This window comes from Hylobates moloch, unplaced genomic scaffold (genome assembly GCF_009828535.3).
Source record: "Hylobates moloch isolate HMO894 unplaced genomic scaffold, HMol_V3 SCAFFOLD_9, whole genome shotgun sequence".
Taxonomy (NCBI): domain Eukaryota; kingdom Metazoa; phylum Chordata; class Mammalia; order Primates; family Hylobatidae; genus Hylobates; species Hylobates moloch.
This window is the reverse complement of record NW_026652284.1, coordinates 49,206,642-49,224,907: the sequence shown is the minus strand read 5'-3', so window position 1 is coordinate 49,224,907 and position 18,266 is coordinate 49,206,642. Positions and strand designations below refer to the sequence as shown.

At 38.1% G+C, this 18,266-nt stretch overlaps 1 protein-coding gene across 2 annotated transcripts in view; it reads left to right on the top strand.

Annotated features, from left to right (window-relative positions):
• SNTG1 (syntrophin gamma 1) overlaps positions 1 to 18,266 on the top strand; it is an 859,278-nt gene that overhangs the window by 475,191 nt on the left and 365,821 nt on the right. For both annotated transcript variants that reach the window (XM_058444122.1, XM_032759812.2), the window contains exon 4: positions 13,477 to 13,530. In XM_058444122.1, the coding sequence (XP_058300105.1) occupies positions 13,504 to 13,530 (27 nt within the window). In that variant the 5' untranslated portion in view covers positions 13,477 to 13,503. The remainder of the gene's footprint in view (positions 1 to 13,476; positions 13,531 to 18,266) is intronic.

Genomic DNA, 18,266 nt, shown 5'->3' with positions numbered 1-18,266 from the left:
CAGTCCGAGTCCCAAAAACTGAAGAACTTGGAGTCTGATGTCCGAGGGCAGAAGCATCCAGCACAGGAGAAAGATGTAGGCTGGGAAGCTAGGCCAGTCTCGTCTTTTCACATTTATCTGCCTCCTTTTTATATTCTAGCCGTGCTGGCAGCTGATCAGATGGTGCCCACCCAGATTAAGGGTGGTTCTGCCTTTCCCAGCCCACTGATTCAAATGTTAATCTTGGCAAAATCCTCACAGATGCACCCAGGATCAATACTTTGTATCCCTCAATCCAATAAAGTTGACACTGAGTATTAACCATCATACCTATGTTACTAATAAACCAGCTACAAATGAAGTGTTTTCCTTATAGTTTTTATAGTATAACATAGAAATATCTAGTATATATTATATTCTGGAACTTATGTTATTAAATTGCTGGTACTTGTTAGTTGTGTTTAAAGGATTTTCAGGAATATCTAGAAATATGTGCTACTAGAGTTATTTGGATACAAGAGAGCAAATCCAAACCTGACTCGTTCAAACTATAAAATAATTTTTTGGAAAAATATGGACTGTTTCACCAAAGTGAAGAAGAAACTGACCAACTAGGCTTTGGAAAGAGCAGGAAGTAGGGTAGGTCACAGAATCCAGATAATGGGACTGATTGACAGTATTTTTTTCTAGATAATATCATCAAAATAAACTACTTTCAATATTTCATTTTTTTTAAAAAGAAATATGCTCTTTTAGTCAGTTATTGTCACATAATATTACATAATAAAACAATAAAATCTCAGTGGCATACACAACTGTATCAGTCAGGATTCTCGAGATCAGCAGAAGCAGTAGAATATCTATATATGTGTATACATATTTTAAGAGACCCATTTAAAGAAATTGGCTCATGCAATTGTGTGGGCTGGCAAGTCCAAATTCTGTAGGGTAGGCTGGCAGGATGGAAACTCTTGGGCAGGAGTTGGTGCTGCTAACTTGAAACAGAATTTCTTTATCAGAGAAACCTCAATGTTTGCTTTTAGGGCCTTTCAGTGATTGCATGAGGACCACCCACATTATTGGGAATAATCTCCTATACTTAAAGCCAACTGATTTCAGATGTTAACCACATCAAAATACCTCCACAGCAACACTTAGATTAATTCGTAATGAAATAATTGGGCACTATAACCTATTCAAGTTGACACATAAAAGTAACCATCACAGCTCACCCTTTGTCAACGTAACACTCATATATATCCCCTTAAACCTACTTTACCTCCAAATAAAAACCATCACAAAGTCATCCTTCTAACGAATATGATACAACAATCCTTTGTATAATCAAAAACACACTAATTATTTCCCTAGAAGGGGATGCAAAGGCCTTGAGTAATGTTCATTCTTCTCCTTGATATGCTGTAATTTAAATGCTGTGATGTAAAATTAACCATTATTAATAAATCTTACGTTAGATGATAAGGGAGTAAAGAAGGGAAGAAAACAAAGATATTTGACATATATTATACATATGTGTATACACACATATAAATATGTTTGTAAGTGTACATGCATATACAGTCAAGTTTATAACAAAATGAGAAAGAAACAATAATTACAGTCCTCCTTTTTGCAGCTGATCATGTGGTGGTAGTTGGTAGTAATAACTGACTTTTTCCACTACCCATTCCTTATTCCCTGTGTCCTCAGCAAACACCTTAGCTGGTCATAGTTTTTTACCTGGTAAGGTAACCCAAATCTTCATTCCTGAAATGTCTGGGCCATTAATAGTCCCTGCCTGAATGGGGTTATTGCAATTTTCCATTGGCATGAATCACAAACATGGTAAGACACACCTAAGGAATCTCCTGTACCTACTCTTCCTGACCTCCAAGCTGGAGCAGCACAATTTCCCTTTGGAAGTCAGTATCAATCACCCCAGTCAGAGGAGTAACTCATTTCTTTGCATGTTGATTCAGAGGCAATGGAGTCCAAAGTGGCTGGGAGTATCTCAACTTCCAGTTCAATGAAATCATTGTTGGATCTCCTAATAGAAACATTCTTCATTGTGGAATGAAGACCTCTAAACCAGAAGAGAATAAGGTCGCAGGTACAGGAAACAAAAGTTTTGCTAGTAAGTAGGGAGTAGTACTGAGAGGCACTACCCTCATTTCCTAAACTCATGAATTCTGGTAATGGGAGAAACAGCACCATATATTGAGCATATACAGCTTCCTGGAGAACCTTGACTCAGCCCTGCAAGAAAATGCCACCTGGCTGATGCCATAAGTGAGTTTTCAAAAGGCCATTGCACTGTTCTATCAAGCCAACTTCAAGATGGTGGGGAAACGGTAAGACCAGTCCAGTGAAATTTATGAGCATGGACTCACCGCTTCACTTCATTTGCTGTGAGGTGAGTGCCTTGATCAGAAGAAATGGTGTATGGAATATGATGACAGTGAATAAGGCATTCTGTAAATCCACAAATGGCAGTTTTAGCAAGAACATTGTGTATGGGGAAGGCAAATTCATATCCAAAATAAATGTCTATTTTAGTAAGCACAACATGCTGACCTTCCCATGATGTAAGTGTGGCCCAATACAATAAACCTGCCATCAGGTACCTGGCTTATCACTCTGGGGAATGATGCCATACTGGGCTCAGTGTTGGTCTATGCTGCTGACAAATTGGGCACTCAGCAGTGGCTGTAACCATGTTGGCCTTGGTGAGTGGAAGTCCATGTTGCACCTGCATATTGTGCAGAACCATCTCTAACCCAAGTCAACTTTTCTCTTCCTCCAGTGAATTGTGGTTAGGAAACTCCCCATGAGACCATAGGTGTGGGCTAAGAGGGAGAAGGTAATGGAGCCAGAATGGAATCCGTAGATATTTGAAGTTCTTTCTCATGTAAAATATCTGTGCCTTAGGGTCTGCTTGAGCCTGATCACTTCCATTTGATGATGTGCACCCCTAATTTTTTGGCTTGGTCTATTGGATGATACCCAGTTCATGATGAGCATCTCAGGTGACTTGGTGTCCCATGGTTAAACATTCTGTATCTACTAATGGCCAATAGCAGAACAAGAGCTGTCTCTTAAAAGGGAGTTGTTATCCAGAGAAGAAAGCAGGGATTAACAGTCAAATTCTGAGGACTTGTCCTGTGATTCACCTACAGGGACATGCCAAAGGCTCTAAACAGAATCCCTGTCTGCCACTGCCACTTCACATGACAGATGTTCTGCATCATATGTTCCAAGTGGTAGAGCGGCTTGCACAGCAGCTTGGACCTGACGCAGAATCTTCTCCTGTTCTGGACCCCACTTGAAATCAGCAGCTTTTTAAGTCACTTCTCTAAAGAGGCCATAGTAGCCCACCCAAATGAGGAATATGTTGCCTCCAAAACTCAAATAGGCCCCCTAGGCATTGTCCCTCTTTTCTGGTCACAGGAGAGGCCAACTGCAGCAACCTATTCTTTGCCTTAGAAGGGTATCTCAACTGACATCACACCACTGGACCCCAAGAAACTTTGCTGAGGTAGAAGGTCCTTGAATTTTTGTCAGATTTATTTCCCACTTTCTGACACACAAATGTCTTGTTAATAAGCCTAGAATAGTTCCTAATTCTCTCTTACTAGATCCAATTAACTTAATACCATCACTGTAATGAGCCAGTGTGGAATCTTGTGGAAAGGGGAAGTGATTCAAAATCCTTGTGAGCTATTGACATAGGGCTGAAGATTGATACACCTCTGAGGTAGGACAGTGAGGGTATATTGCTGTCCTGGCCAGCTGAAAGCAAACTGCTTCTAATAGGCCTTATGGACAGGAATGGAGAAAAAATGATTTGGCAGGTCAATAGCTGCATACCAGGTACCAGAGGATATGTTCATTTGCTCAAGCAATAAAACCACATCTGCTACAGAGCTTAAATTAGAGTCGCCACCTGGCTAAGCTTGTGGTAATCCATTGTCAGTCTCCAAAATCCATCTGTCTTCTGCATAGGCCAAATAGGTCAGTTGAATTGGGATATAGTGGGAATCACTTCTCCTGAACCTTTTGAGTCCTTGATGATAGTAATAAAGTCTGCAGTCTCTCTAGGAAAGTGGTATTGCTTTTGGTTTGCTATTTTACTTGGTATAGGTAGTTCTAATGGCATCCGTTTGGCCTTTCCCATAGCAACAGCTCTCACTCCACATGTCAGAAAAACAATGTGGGGATTCTGCTAGTTACTGAGCATGTCTATTCTAATTACACATTCAGAACCAGGGGAAAAACATACAACGTGTTCACAGACTACCCTGGCCTTACCCTGAGTTGGACTTGAGCTAAAACTCCACTGGTTACTTCCACAGCCCCTCTTCTGATTGGTGGACCACAGTGGTGTTTTGCATCTTCAGGAATTAGTGTCATTTCAGAACAGTGTCTGGTAGTTGCTGAAAGGTATGATTTTTCCGCTTCTTTAATTCATATTTAATTCACATTTATTTACCCTGGTAAAAGATTATGCAATTCTCTGGGGAAGGCTGGGAGCAAAATTAACAACATAAACCTGTGGTAGGTTATCAGCGTCCTTCTTTATGTGGCCCGACTTCCCTTCTGTATTAGTTTATTTGTGTTGCTATAAAAGAATACCACAAGCAGGCTAATTTATAAAGAAAAGGGGCTTATTTTGACTCATGGTTATGCAGGCTGTGCAAGAAGCATGACACCAGAGTCTACATCTGCTGAGGTCCCAGGAAGCTTTTAGTCATAGCAGATGGAAGGGGAGCCACCATGTCATGTGGTGAGAGAGGAAGCAAGAGAGAAAGAAGGGAAGTTCCAGACTATTTTAAGTAGCCAGGTCTGGCATGAACTTATTACTACAGGAAGGACACCAAGGCATTCATGAGTGATCTGCCTCCATGACACAAACACTCTCTGCCGGGCCCACCTTCCACACTAGGGATCCCATTTTGACATGAGATTTGGAGTGGACGAACATTCAAACCTTCATGCAAGGGGCTCTGGTTCTACAAAGCATTTCAATTCTGGGAACTGAGTGAGAGTCTATGACTGTATTCTGGTGATTCATACTAGACTTTTCACTCAACCTAGAACTCATTTGCTTGTACTGATCAAATAAAAATTTTGTAGGCTTCCTGTCTATTTTGCTTCTAGGGACACATGATCAACTTGCCAACACCATAGGCCTCTCTGAGTTAAGCTACTCTGATAACTGCCTTGGCCCTGATTTCCATTCTCATAACCATGGCCTCTTTGTCTTTGCCACTTGGGCCCTGCCATCCCAGGATCCAATTACTGCCATTGCATGTAAGGATTCCAGTTCGGTGGCAATAGTTCCTATGGTAATTTCTGCCCTACAGAGAAGAGTGCCTGAAGAGCTCTTTAACAGAGCCACCACACAAATTTATTCCTCAGAGTGAAGTCGAAAGGTGCATTCTCTGGGCCCTCCCAGGGCGAGTGAGGGGCTCTTGTATGATAAATCCACTCTAACACTCCAGTACTCTTAAGTCATCTGTTACCTTCCTCTGCAGTGTACCAAGGTGATCCTGGCATTTTAATGTAATTTATTATAAGTCATTTTTTTTGGTCCATGTTTAAACCCAAATCAACTAAACAAACTGTCAGAACCCTTTCCAACACCCCAAATCTACATCCAGAATTTATGCTTAGTGGGGCAATATCAATCAATTTGACCTAGTCCAAATTTATGCACCTTCCAACATTATCCAACACCATGAATATCCATTCCACACGTAGTCCCCAGAAGTCTGTCTGTATAAATTGAAAAAAAATACAATGATTTTGGAGTGGAACACACCTTTAATGGGTTAAACTTTTTATCTCATCTTTTTTCACCTGTTGCCACTTGAGTCTACTTATACCTATAAAAGAAAAGAGGGTTGGTGGGGTTGGATCCTCAGGAGAATCAGCATTGTCTTTAGGACAACCACCTCAGTGAAGGCCATCACCCTACCACCAAAGAAGACTCAGCAGAACTTAGGGGTCCACCGAGCCCAGCTTCATCACAGACTTCATATATGTCTTTGTTCCAATATTCAGGGTCCTGTTTTTCCCAATCAATGTCTGTGTTTAACAGAAGAAACTTTGCTAAGCTGGGGTTTAATTTGTAATGTAATTCAGCGACTAGCAGGATGAGACTCTGGGTTTAGTGTTCAGAAATCTCAGGCTTGTGGCTATAGGAGATAAGGGCATAATCTAAGACAGGCATATGCATTTTCAGGTCATATATGCAAGGCATAGGCTAGAAATTTGAAATCCTAAGCTCACCCTTCTTCTCTCTACTTTCTCTAGCATGGTTAAGAGCAAACAGCCAATTTTATTGCACTCATTATTTGACAGAACTGTTGCAATTATCCAATACTTGGTCACTGAGAACCTTGCCTTATCAATACTTGAAAGTTAGTATTCAGTGGTGATATTGTGTGTATCTCTATTGCCTCTTTGTGCCATGGGCTACCAGTGTTCTTGTTAATACTGGAAATAGAGTCTTTACTGCCTTTAAATCTAATTAGATTACAGAATCAATTCCTGAAACCCCAAAACCAATTCAAAAAACTGATTCTTAGAATTCTGTTCCTTTAAAACCACTGTTGGTTCCCAAATCTATATCAGTCATGGTTCTACAGAGGAATGGAATCACTGTGTATATGGCTAACATGACTGGGAGTCAGCAAGTCTGAAATCTACATCAGCCCAGCAGGCTGGAAACTCTCATGCAGAAGCTGATGATGCAGTCTGGAGGCAGAATTTCTTCTTCAGAGGAAACTCATGCTTGCTTCTGAGGCTTTTCAACTTATTTGATGAGACCCACCCACATTATTGAGAATAGTCTCCATTATTTAAATTGAGTTGATTATATATATCATCTGCAAAGAAACTTCACAGCACCACCTAGATTAGTGTTTGATTAAATGACTGGGCTTTGTAGCAGCTATAGCTCACCACCACAAATATCAAACACTTATTTGACTCAGGGGTCTTCAATGTGATTTTGGCAGCTCTGTCCTGGGCAGGGATGTAAGGGTAGTTGGGCTGAATCTTGCATTCTGTGGGTCATATAAGAAGTTGGCTCTGTGTGTGTCACTTTAAGGCCAGGCCAACAGGGCAGCAGCTTCTTGGGGAAACTGTTCTTGTGCAATTGCAGAAGTGCTAGAGGGCATGGGAAGCATGTGAGGCCTGTAGAGAAACTAGCATATGGTCATTTCTCCCCACCCATAGCTGGAGTAGACATAAGTAATTTTGATAATAAATGCAGTCTATATGAATGAATGTAAAATAAACTATGCTCTAGTGGATAAAGTTGTTTCCCACAGGCCTGTGGGTTAGCATTTCTTATGGCTATACATGTATACTGGGATTGCACAATTGAGCCCATGAACGGTTGGTTATTGGAAACTAGGTTTCTCACTGTTGGAGACTTATCCAGTGGAAATACTTAATCGATTGTGTGACATGTTCAGTTTCTACTAAAAATGAACAATCTATTTCCTTTCGCAGCCAATAGTAATAATTTATCAGTGACAACACGGTGACACCTCTCAGCCTATTCTACCACACTTACCTAAACAAGCATTCACCAATCTCGTACAGTAAAAGTTTACTGATAAGCGAAGAGAGAAGACTAGAATAGCACATGTGGTTGGTATTAGAGGTCGAACATCACTAATAACTGTTGTTCAGCTTGATATAGATGCAGGCGGTTATATATAGACATGTCTATAGATATGTGCATGCTAACATGGGTTAGTATACACACAGATACTTCTTTGCTCTGTCAGAAGAGAGGGCCTAAAAGAAATGATTGGCTCAATCAATAAATGGTGGAGAACAGCTCTGTCTCCTGTGCAAAGTAATCTCAAATAATTTATGTAGATAGGTCAGCCTCAGGAATGGGAAGCATAACCTCTAATTCCTTAGGTGTGAGCTACTCATAGTAACCTCTCTCCAACCAGTACTGTGTAGAGAGAAGAGAAAAAAAGAACTTTGCAATAGAAAAAGCTGACAAACACTACATCAACAGGATGATAAATTTAGCAAGCATTCAGAGTGTTAAGTTGTATTGCTCACATGTATCCTTGATTGAATCGGATGAAAATGGCATTTTTTATAATTTAATCAGCATCATGTATTAGAAAATAACATAAAGTTAAACATTCAATTGTTCTGCTCCCGTGTGTGTGTGTGTGTGTGTGTGTGTGTGTGTGTGTGTATTATACAAGTCTACTCCTAGGTATGAATATGTGTATATATACTGGAACAACTTTGCACTTGTCTACCAGGAGACATGTACAAGAACATTCAGAGCAATGTTGTGTGTAATAGCAAATAATAATCTTTTTTAAATATACATATATATTTTTATTATACTTTAAGTTTTAGGGTACATGTGCACAACAGGCGAGTTTGTTACATATGTATACATGTGCCATGTTGGTGTACTGCACCCATTAACTCGTCATTTACATTAGGTATATCTCCTAATGCTATCCCTCCCCTCTCTCCGCATCCCACAACAGGTCCCGGTGTGTGATGTTCCCCTTCCTGTGTCCAAGTGTTCTCATTGTTCAATTCCCACGTATGAGTGAGAACATGCGCTGTTTGGTTTTTTGTACTTGCAATAGTTTGCTGAGAATGATGGTTTCCAGCTTCATCCATGTCCCTACAAAGGACATGAACTCATCATTTTTTATGGCTGCATAGTTTCCATGGTGTATATGTGCCACATTTTCTTAATCCAGTCTATCGTTGTTGGACATTTGGGTTGGTTCCAGGTCTTTGCTATTGTGAATAGTGCCGCAATAAACATACATGTGCATGTGTCTTTATAGCAGCATGATTTATATTCCTTTGGGTATATACCCAGTAATGGGATGGCTGGGTGAAATGGTATTTCTAATTCTAGATCCCTGAGGAATTGACACACTGTCTTCCACAATGGTTGAACTAGTTTACAGTCCCACCAACAATGTAAAAGTATTCCTATTTCTCCACATCCTCTCCAGCACCTGTTGATTCCTGACTTAATGATCACCATTCTAACCAGTTCAAGATGATATCTCAATGTGGTTTTGATTTGCATTTCTCTGATGGCCAGTGATGATGAGCATTTTTTCGTGTGTCTTTTGGCTGCATAAATGTCTTCTTTTGAGAAGTGTCTGTTCATATCCTTCGCCCACTTGTTGATGGGGTTGTTTGTTTTTTCTTGTAAATTTGTTTGAGTTCTTTGTAGGTTCTGTATATTAGCCTTTTGTCAGATGAGTAGATTGCAAAAATGTTCTCCCATTCTGTAGGTTGCCTGTTCAATCTGATGGTAGTTTCTTTTGCTGTGCAGGAGTTCTTTAGTTTAATTAGATCCCATATGTCAATTTTGGCTTTTGTTGCCATTGCTTTTGGTGTTTTAGACATGAAGTCCTTGCCCATGCCTATGTTCTGAATGGTATTGCCTAGGTTTTCTTCTAGGGTTTTTACAGTTTTAGGTCTAACATTTAAGTCTTTAATCCATCTTGAATTAATTTTTGTATTAGGTGTAAGGAAGGGATCCATTTTCAGCTTTCTACATATGGCTAGCCAGTTTTCCCACCACCATTTATTAAATAGGGAATTGTTTCCCCATTTCTTGATTTTGTCAGGTTTGTCAAAGATCAGATAGTTGTAGATGTGTGGTATTATTTCTGAGTTCCATTGGTCTGTGTCTCTGTTGTGGTACCAGTACCATGCTGTTTTGGTTACTGTAGCCTTGTAGTATAGTTTGAAGTCAGGCAGCATGATGCCTCCAGCTTTGTTCTTTTGGCTTAGGATTGACTTGGCAATGTGGGCTCTTGTTTGCTTCCATATGAACTTCAAAGTAGTTTTTTCCAATTCTGTGAAGAAAGTCATTGGTAGCTTGATGGGGATGGCCTTGAATCCATAAATTACCTTGGGCCGTATGGCCATTTTCATGATATTGATTCTTCCTAACCATTAGCATGGAATGTCCTTCCATTTGTTTGTGTCCTCTTTTATTTTGTTGAGCAGTGGTTTGTAGTTCTCCTTGAAGAGGTACTTCACATCCCTTGTAAGTTGGATTCCTGGTATTTTATTCTGTTTGAAGCAATTGTGGATGGGAGTTCACTCATGATTTGGCTCTCTGTTTGTCTGTTATTGGTGTATAAGTATGCTTGTGATTTTTGCACATTGATTTTGTATCCTGAGACTTTGCTGAAGTTGCTTATCAGCTTAAGGAGATTTTGGGCTGAGATGATGTGGTTTTCTAAATATACAATCATGTCATCTGCAAACAGGGACAATTTGACTTCCTCTTTTCCTGATTGAATATCCTTTATTTCTTTCTTCTGCCTGATTGCCCTGGCCAGAACTTCCAACACTATGTTGAATAGGAGTGGTGAGAGAGAGCAGCCCTGTGTTGTGCCCATTTTCAAAGGGAATGCTTCTAATTTTTGCCCATTCAGTACGATATTGGCTGTGGGTTTGTCATAAATAACTCTTATTGTTTTGAGATACGTCCCATCAATACCTAATGTATTGAGAGTCTTTAGTATGAAGGGCTGTTGAATTTTGTCAAAAGCCTTTTCTGCATTTATTGAGATAATCACGTGGTTTTTGTCTTTGGTTCTGTTTATATGCTGGATTACGTTTATTGATTTGCGTATGTTGAACCAGCCTTGCATCCCAGGGATGAAGCCCACTTGATCATGGTGGATAAACTTTTCGATGTGCTGCTGGATTCAGTTTGCCAGTATTTTATTGAGGATTTTTGCATCGATGTTCATCAGGGATATTGGTCTAAAATTCTCTCTTTTTGTTTTGTCTCTGCCAGGCTTTGTTATCAGGATGATGCTGGCCTCATAAAATGAGTTAAGGAGGATTCCCTCTTTTTCTATTGATTGGAATAGTTTTAGAAGGACTGGTACCAGCTCCTCCTTGTACCTCTGGTAGAATTCGGCTGTGAATCCATCTGGTCCTGGATTTTTTTGATTGGTAGACTATTAATTATTGCCTCAATTTCAGAGCCTGTTATTGGTCTATTCAGTGATTCAACTTCTTCCTGGTTTACTCTTGGGAGGGTGCATGTGTCGAGTAAAATGGCATTTTACTTCTGAGATCTTCCCCCTCCAAAACCCCATAACCACACTATAATAGTTAAAAAGAACATCAGAAGAATCCCAATGGAAGTATATCTTACAAATTCCTGACCAGCATGCCTCAACACTGCCAACGTCTTTAAAAATAAGCAAAGTCTGAGAAACAGTCACAGCCAAGAGAAGCCCAAGGAAAAAAGGGGACTAAATGTAATGACATGCTTTGGAAGCAATCCTAGAACTGAAAACAGACAGTAGGAAAAACTAGGAAAACACAGATGAAGTTTAAACTTTAGATAGTACTAATGTATCAATAATGGTTCATTAATTGTAATCAATGTGACATAATAATATAAGATGCTAGCAGTAGAATAAAATGGAAGTGGAGAACTGTCAGAAGAAAAAATTACAACAATTGTAGTGAAATGATTGGATTGGCTTTGATTGTGATTTATGAATCATGGCAGCATCTCCTTTAAACATTTAGACAAGGTGTTCTGATGAGCTGAGCCCTGGAGATGGGATTTATATGCAGAAAGGACTGAAGAAAGAATAAAAGCCAAAACATCGATTATTCATTACAAAATTACTTTCCTTTTAGGGTTAAAGCAGAGGGGACTTATTTAATGCCAGCTAAAATTGGCCTGTTTGGCTATTTGGCTATTATTCTCTCTCCCAATGTTTTAGAAAAGTCAAATAATCGTCTTGCTTTCAGTTTGGTGATGTGAAGCTTTAGCAAGAGTAACTTCATTTTGATATAGTCTAGTAGAACCTAAGGAACTCAATCCAAATAAGCTATCTCCTATACCTTTTATCTAACAGTATGTAGAAATTCTCTGTGCTTATATATTAATTATTTTTCTGAAAAAACAACTGATATTATCACCTAATGTTTTGATGAAAAAGAATAGAAGATTAGAATTAAAAAAGGAAGATGTGCTTAAAATGGTAGAAGGTATAGATACAGCACATGCTCAAATGTGCCATATTATGAAATAATTAAAATTTTAAAATGTATGCATTAAAATTAAATTCAGCATATAAAACAAATATGAGGTTTTATTTAGATGGTTCAGTACTCTCATGTCTATTTCTCTGGTTGGTTTTTAGTGGCAAGAAATTGATTCCAGACATCTCTTGTTTTCATATAATCAATACATATCAAAATTTTCCTTCTTTTGTAGTAAAAGAATAACTTTACATCACAGTTAGAGACAAGAACATATTTACAGTTTCTTCAAATAAAACGTTTAAGAGCAATTTTGAAAAATAATTAAGTTAGTAATAAAAATTTCATTAATACTAATGAGTCTCACAGTCCACAAGATTTATCTAGGGGAAATATTTAATAGATTATATGATGTGTTTGGTTACTACTGATGATGGCTAATCTCTTTCTTTCAAAGTCAATAGTAATAATCCATCGGTTCAGTGACAGCATGGTGATACCTCCTACTCTGTTTTACCACACTTACCCGATAAAGCATTAATCAATCTTGTATAATTAAAAAGAAATGCCAAAGAAGGATATAATAGTTTACTCTTCCAAAGGCTGAGATGCGGAATAATTTTGAGGAGTACAGAGTCTTCTATTTTGGAATTAATCATTCATCTTACTTTAACATCTCATTTACTTATCCATTATATTTTGGCTCTGCATTGCTTTGTTTTATAGTGTCTGGGTGTCAACTTTCCGTGACATATCTTAGTTTGGTTAGGTGTATCAAGTAATGAAAACAAAACACTCCGGAATAATTTTACAAAAACATTTATATGCATTTAAATCTACATTCATCATTTAGGTATTATAGTGACCATAGATGAATATATTTTAGATATTTTATACATTGATTTTTCTTAATATTATTCACTCTGACAAATAGCTTGCTTCCTTACATCATATTGTGAATAAAATTTTAAGTTCCAGAGAGAATTATTCATGCATGTAGCTTTTTAAATTAAAAAGAGAAAGATTAGTCAACCTTTTTTCGTGAGGTAACCATATGAAAGGCAACCTTTAATTGCTCTTTTTGAAGTTTCTTTCTCAATTGCAAACTCAGGTTTCACAATGCATGTTGGGAATGAGCGAGAAGAGGTAGATCTGATGATACATGGAGTCTGAATGCCTGCTGGCGGGGTGGAGAGGTGCCTGGAAATGCACACTCTTAATCACACTGAATGATGACAGGATATTTATACTTCCTAAAAGCTGGGGATTAAGACTTTTTTCATCTCTTCATTTTCCTTTCTTATACCCTGGAGCTCTTGTTCCTTACAGGTGGTTGTAAACACAGTTTTCCCACAAGTTCTGCTTCACGATTTCCTCCACTATATTAGTGTTCTCTCTTACACGCCACGCTGTGCCTAATGGCTTACCATTTCTGTGTCTTTTCAGACGACATCCTTTGTGGTGCCATAGCACATGGATTTCAGAACCGCCTGTGAGGAGGTGAGTACAGAGCTTTCTGCTTTTCAAACAGGGAAAACAGAATATAAGCAGGAAACACTTGGCTCCAATTTATATACGGAAACTCTGCTTTTGGCAGAAAATGGAGAGAGGAGGATGGGCTCTTTTTCCTTCCAGATTATGTTCTCCTTCTGCAAAGAGAGAAAACCTAACTGTGTATGGAAAGCCTTGGACTTTAACTCTTTCTTTAGGAAGACTGGAGCGTATTGAATATAATTGAGTTGCTCCTCTCCACCAACTCTGCACTTTTCAGGTAGTGGAAGTGTTGGAAAGAATTCTTTTCACATAAATGGTAATAAATTAGAAGATATCTAAGGTTCTTTTCAGCCCTAAAATTATATGATTTTATGATTCTGATAGTATTCAAGTAATTCAATATTATTTAAGTATTAATACACAGCAATTTAGATTCTCTGTGGAACTGTCATCACATTTCAGCATGAGTTAAAGTGGCACATTAGTATTTCAAGGATGTTAAAGAGCGTTCAAGTTTACAGTTCAATAGTGCATGGATGTGGGCCCCCAGGGAATATAACTATTCCATCTTAGAAAGAAAAACTATCTTTTTTTTTTTTTTTTTTTTTTACTAAATATGTAACATTCAAAGCATTGTGTTTTCATTCTTCAGGCAAAATACAAATACACAAAGCTTAATAATATTTTATATTTGTTTAAAAAGTTTAAAGCACTTTTTTATTGTATATAAACAACTCAACAAAAACCAACCATAACTGCATTATCTATGGTAGTGTTAAAATCAAACTAGGGAAAGACTTCAGTTCTTAACCTTGTGAAGACTGTTATTTTAGTGAAATGTCATGTGTTTACAGTTCTTGCATGAATTTGTGGAAAGTAACTCCTTATTTTCTTCTAAGGCAATTGAAAAAATATATATTTAAAAATACTTGTCACAATTGGTACAAAGTTCAGAATGTAAATGTTAGGTTTTTCAGAAAACTAATAAATTGCTTTTATATTTATATTCTTATGTTTCTACTTTTAATGCTTTAAGCATGATAACATTTTAAACATCTCTATGCTAATACTCATCAAATTACAAGGCAGTTTTTTGTTTACAAACTTTCTCATGTGCTACACTGAATACTATAAGGTCAGAGTGTGTAAATTCTTCATCTTTTTAACTTAGCACTTATTGGTTCATATATTTTTAAAAATTGAATTAACGTTCTAGAAGCTTTGTATTTTAAATTTTAGTTGTCTCATTTCTGGGTTTTTTTTTTTTCTTTCTTTCGGCGTGGTGTTTTTTTGAGATGGAGTCTCACTCTGTTGCCCAGGCTGCAGTGCAGTGGCGCGATCTCGGCTCACTGCAAGCTCTGCCTCCCGGATTCACGCCACTCTCCAGCCTCAGTCTCTGGAGTAGCTGGGACTACAGGCGCCCGCCACCACGCCAGGCTAATTTTTTTATTTTGTATTTTTGTATTAGAGATGCGGTTTCACTGTGTTAGCCAGGAAGGTCTTGATCTCCTGACCGCGTGATCCACCCAACTCGGCCTCCCAAAGTGCTGGGATTACAGGCGTGAGCCATTGTGCCAGGCCCATTTCTGGTTTTAATTGCATACTTAATTTTAAATGTAGCAAGTCTTCTATTTCCATTAATGTGCAACCTTATGTCTTGAGTAGTAAGCCATTCATTGAAACCCAGTGGATATTTGTGTGAATGAGATACTTATGGGACACATGACATTCATATGGTACAGACTGGACAGTGGCCAAATACTATTTAATAAATGGTTTATTTTGGATTTCAGAGGCTGGAAAGATTTACAAGACCTTTTTGTAAACAAAATTATTTTGACATACTGATTTGGGATATTTCTCAAATTCTATGAAGATACAGAAGATTTATTTAATTGGTAATACTGTTATTACTATACCAGCTCTTGTAAATTAGCAATCCTTAGTACTGAAAAGAGTGACAATCTGTTACTGAGATAACAATATACAAGAGGAAATTAAATCACTCATGTGAGATATAGCTAAATATTGCTGAAGTCACTATATGTGATGCCAAAGGCAATAGTGATCAATTTTGGGGTAAATATTTACTTAATGGAATCCATGTGTTCAGGAAAGTGAGGACTCATCTTTGAATAGAACGATTTCAGAAGGCTTCAAAGAGAAGGGAGTCTGGTGCCAGGACTTGAATCATGGCTAGAATTTAGTTAAGGAAAAGGCCATGATCAAAAGTAATCCAGGAATGGGAATGCAAATGATACGATGCAGTTTGAAGCACTTTGCCTAAAAGAACATTTAGTACACAACTGCTACAATGCAATACAGTATAAGACAAAACAAATTAAATAGTATTTGGCACTTGAAACATGGAAATACTGTGGATACTTGCAAGAAAATTTGCAGTCCATTTTATTATCTCTGCCTACTTTTTGTAGTTTGTCATTTCTTGTATCCGATATTGTGAATATATCTCAAAATTAAGAGATCTTAAATTTTAAAGTTTCATGAAGATACATTTTGTACTTTTTGAAAGACTAGAACATAAATTAAAAAGGCCTTAACTTTTAAGTAGAAAATTGATGATATTCTACTTTTATAAAAATCCAACCTATGTCCTATGTTTAAGAAACTACAAAATCTTAATAAGTGTAAATGTGAGAGAAGTTAAATGTGAGATTTGTTTAAAGAGTAAACCCATGCAAATTCATAAACATTTTCTTGATTTGCAGAAAGCATAGCTAACTAATAATTTAAATATGTTGCCTTTTAGGCAATTAGCAAGTATTGCTTTTTAATAATTCCTTTAAGCAAATAGTCTCGAATGTGGATTTTGTAAAAAGTTCCATCTAGAATCGTCCATCAGTCAGAGAAGAATAATATTTGACTTATATCATTTTTAAATGAATCATCCCTTTAAAATTATAAGTTTGGTGTATATTTTATAAAGTACAAAATACATTCATACAGTATCTATATCACATGCATTCCTTTATTTATGTGCAATGGTATGCAAAGTCAACAAAGTTTGGAGACAAATGATGTTACATTAATAAAAAGAAAGAAGATGAGTTCATGTCTTCAGTTTGTATTAAAATTTGAGACCAGTAATTATGTAGACAATTTTCAATATCTAAACAATTTGGGTCCACAGATCTGTAAAGACTTTGCAGGTGGTGCTGTTTTAGGTTTGCAGCACCAAACTGCAGCTGCTCCCATGATTCGGTCTCCCATTTTAACTCTTAAAGCACTTCAGGAAGGAGTGGAGATCAAACTTCTTCCTCTATCAGACAGTCTCCTAGTAGCGTGGCTTTAGGGAAGGTCATCCTGTAAGTTCCAGAGTAGTCTCTTACTCATTTTTTCTCTCTAGTGGTCATTGCTTCAATACATGAAGAATAGCTGCTTCAAGATGATGTTCTTTTCAAAATTATCCATACCCCATTATGAGATTATTGATAACCGTAATGCTCTCCAGTGAAAGATGCCAATAGCCATGTCATTGTGTACAGGACAACTGGGGGTGGCATTCTTAAATAATCTGTGTATGCGGGAAAGCACAGTGTGTGGTGAAGAGCCTGGCTGCCTGTGTTGAATTCTAGCCTTTTCTTCTTCTAGGTCCCTCTGCACTTGTCTAATTTTTAAAGGCAGATGGTTGCATTAATTTTTGTTAAGGGAGAAAAACAAATTAATACTTCTTGTCACACAGTGAGCACTATATAAATAATTATTATTAAACAACAAATCAATGAAATATATGACCACATTTCATGAGTGAGGATCTCAGTCCAGCAATGCTGATTCCAATCAAGACAGTGCCCTGAAATGGAATTTATCCTTCTTCCTTCATCTCCCAGAGAAACTCTGAATCTAATGCACCTGTTTATTAGTCCCCAACTTCCCTGCTCAGTGCCTGTTTCTGTCAACAATAAGTGTATTTTAACTTTCCCATTTCTTCTCCGTCTTCTACTCTGCTACAAGAAATACATTTAGAACACATAACAGTGAACATATTATTTCCTTGCTCACATTTATGTATGGCGTCTCCCTTACCGTCCACCATCTGCCCATCATACAGGGCATTGGCCCTCCTGGTCCTCTCCAGACGTCTCTCCTGCAGCGGCCCCTGCTGAACCACACAGGCTCAGCAGCGAGCGTAACTTCATTTTCCTGCATCATCACGTGGCATGCATTTTCACACTTCTGTATCTTTACTCATGTGTTCCCTCTTGATTAAAATGACATTTGTTCCTCTAATGATGGTTTCCTCAATTAATTTTTTTCAAGACAAACCGCACATATTTCCTATCCTCCATAAACTCCCTTCCCTCAAGAATATTAAATTCCCGTCCCCATGTTGCTCCCATATCAGATGTCATATTGTGTTTTATTGTATATGTACTTTCAAAGTAAGTACGAGGCCGAGCGTAGTGGCTCACGCCTGTAATCCCAGCACTTTGGGAGGCTGAGGCGGGTGGATCACCTGAGGTCAGGAGTTCGAGACCAGCCTGGCCAACATGGTGGTGAAACCTTGTCTCTACTAAAAATACAAAAAATTAGCTGGGTGTGATGGCAGGCGCCTGTAATCCCAGCTACTTGGGAGGTGGGGCAGGAGAATCACTTGAACCCAGGAGGCGGAGATTGTAGTGAGCCAAGATCACTCTGCTGCACTCCAGCCTGGGGCAACAAGAGCAAAACTCCGTCTCAAGAAAAAAATGAAATAACATAAGGTAAAATAGTTACGAATA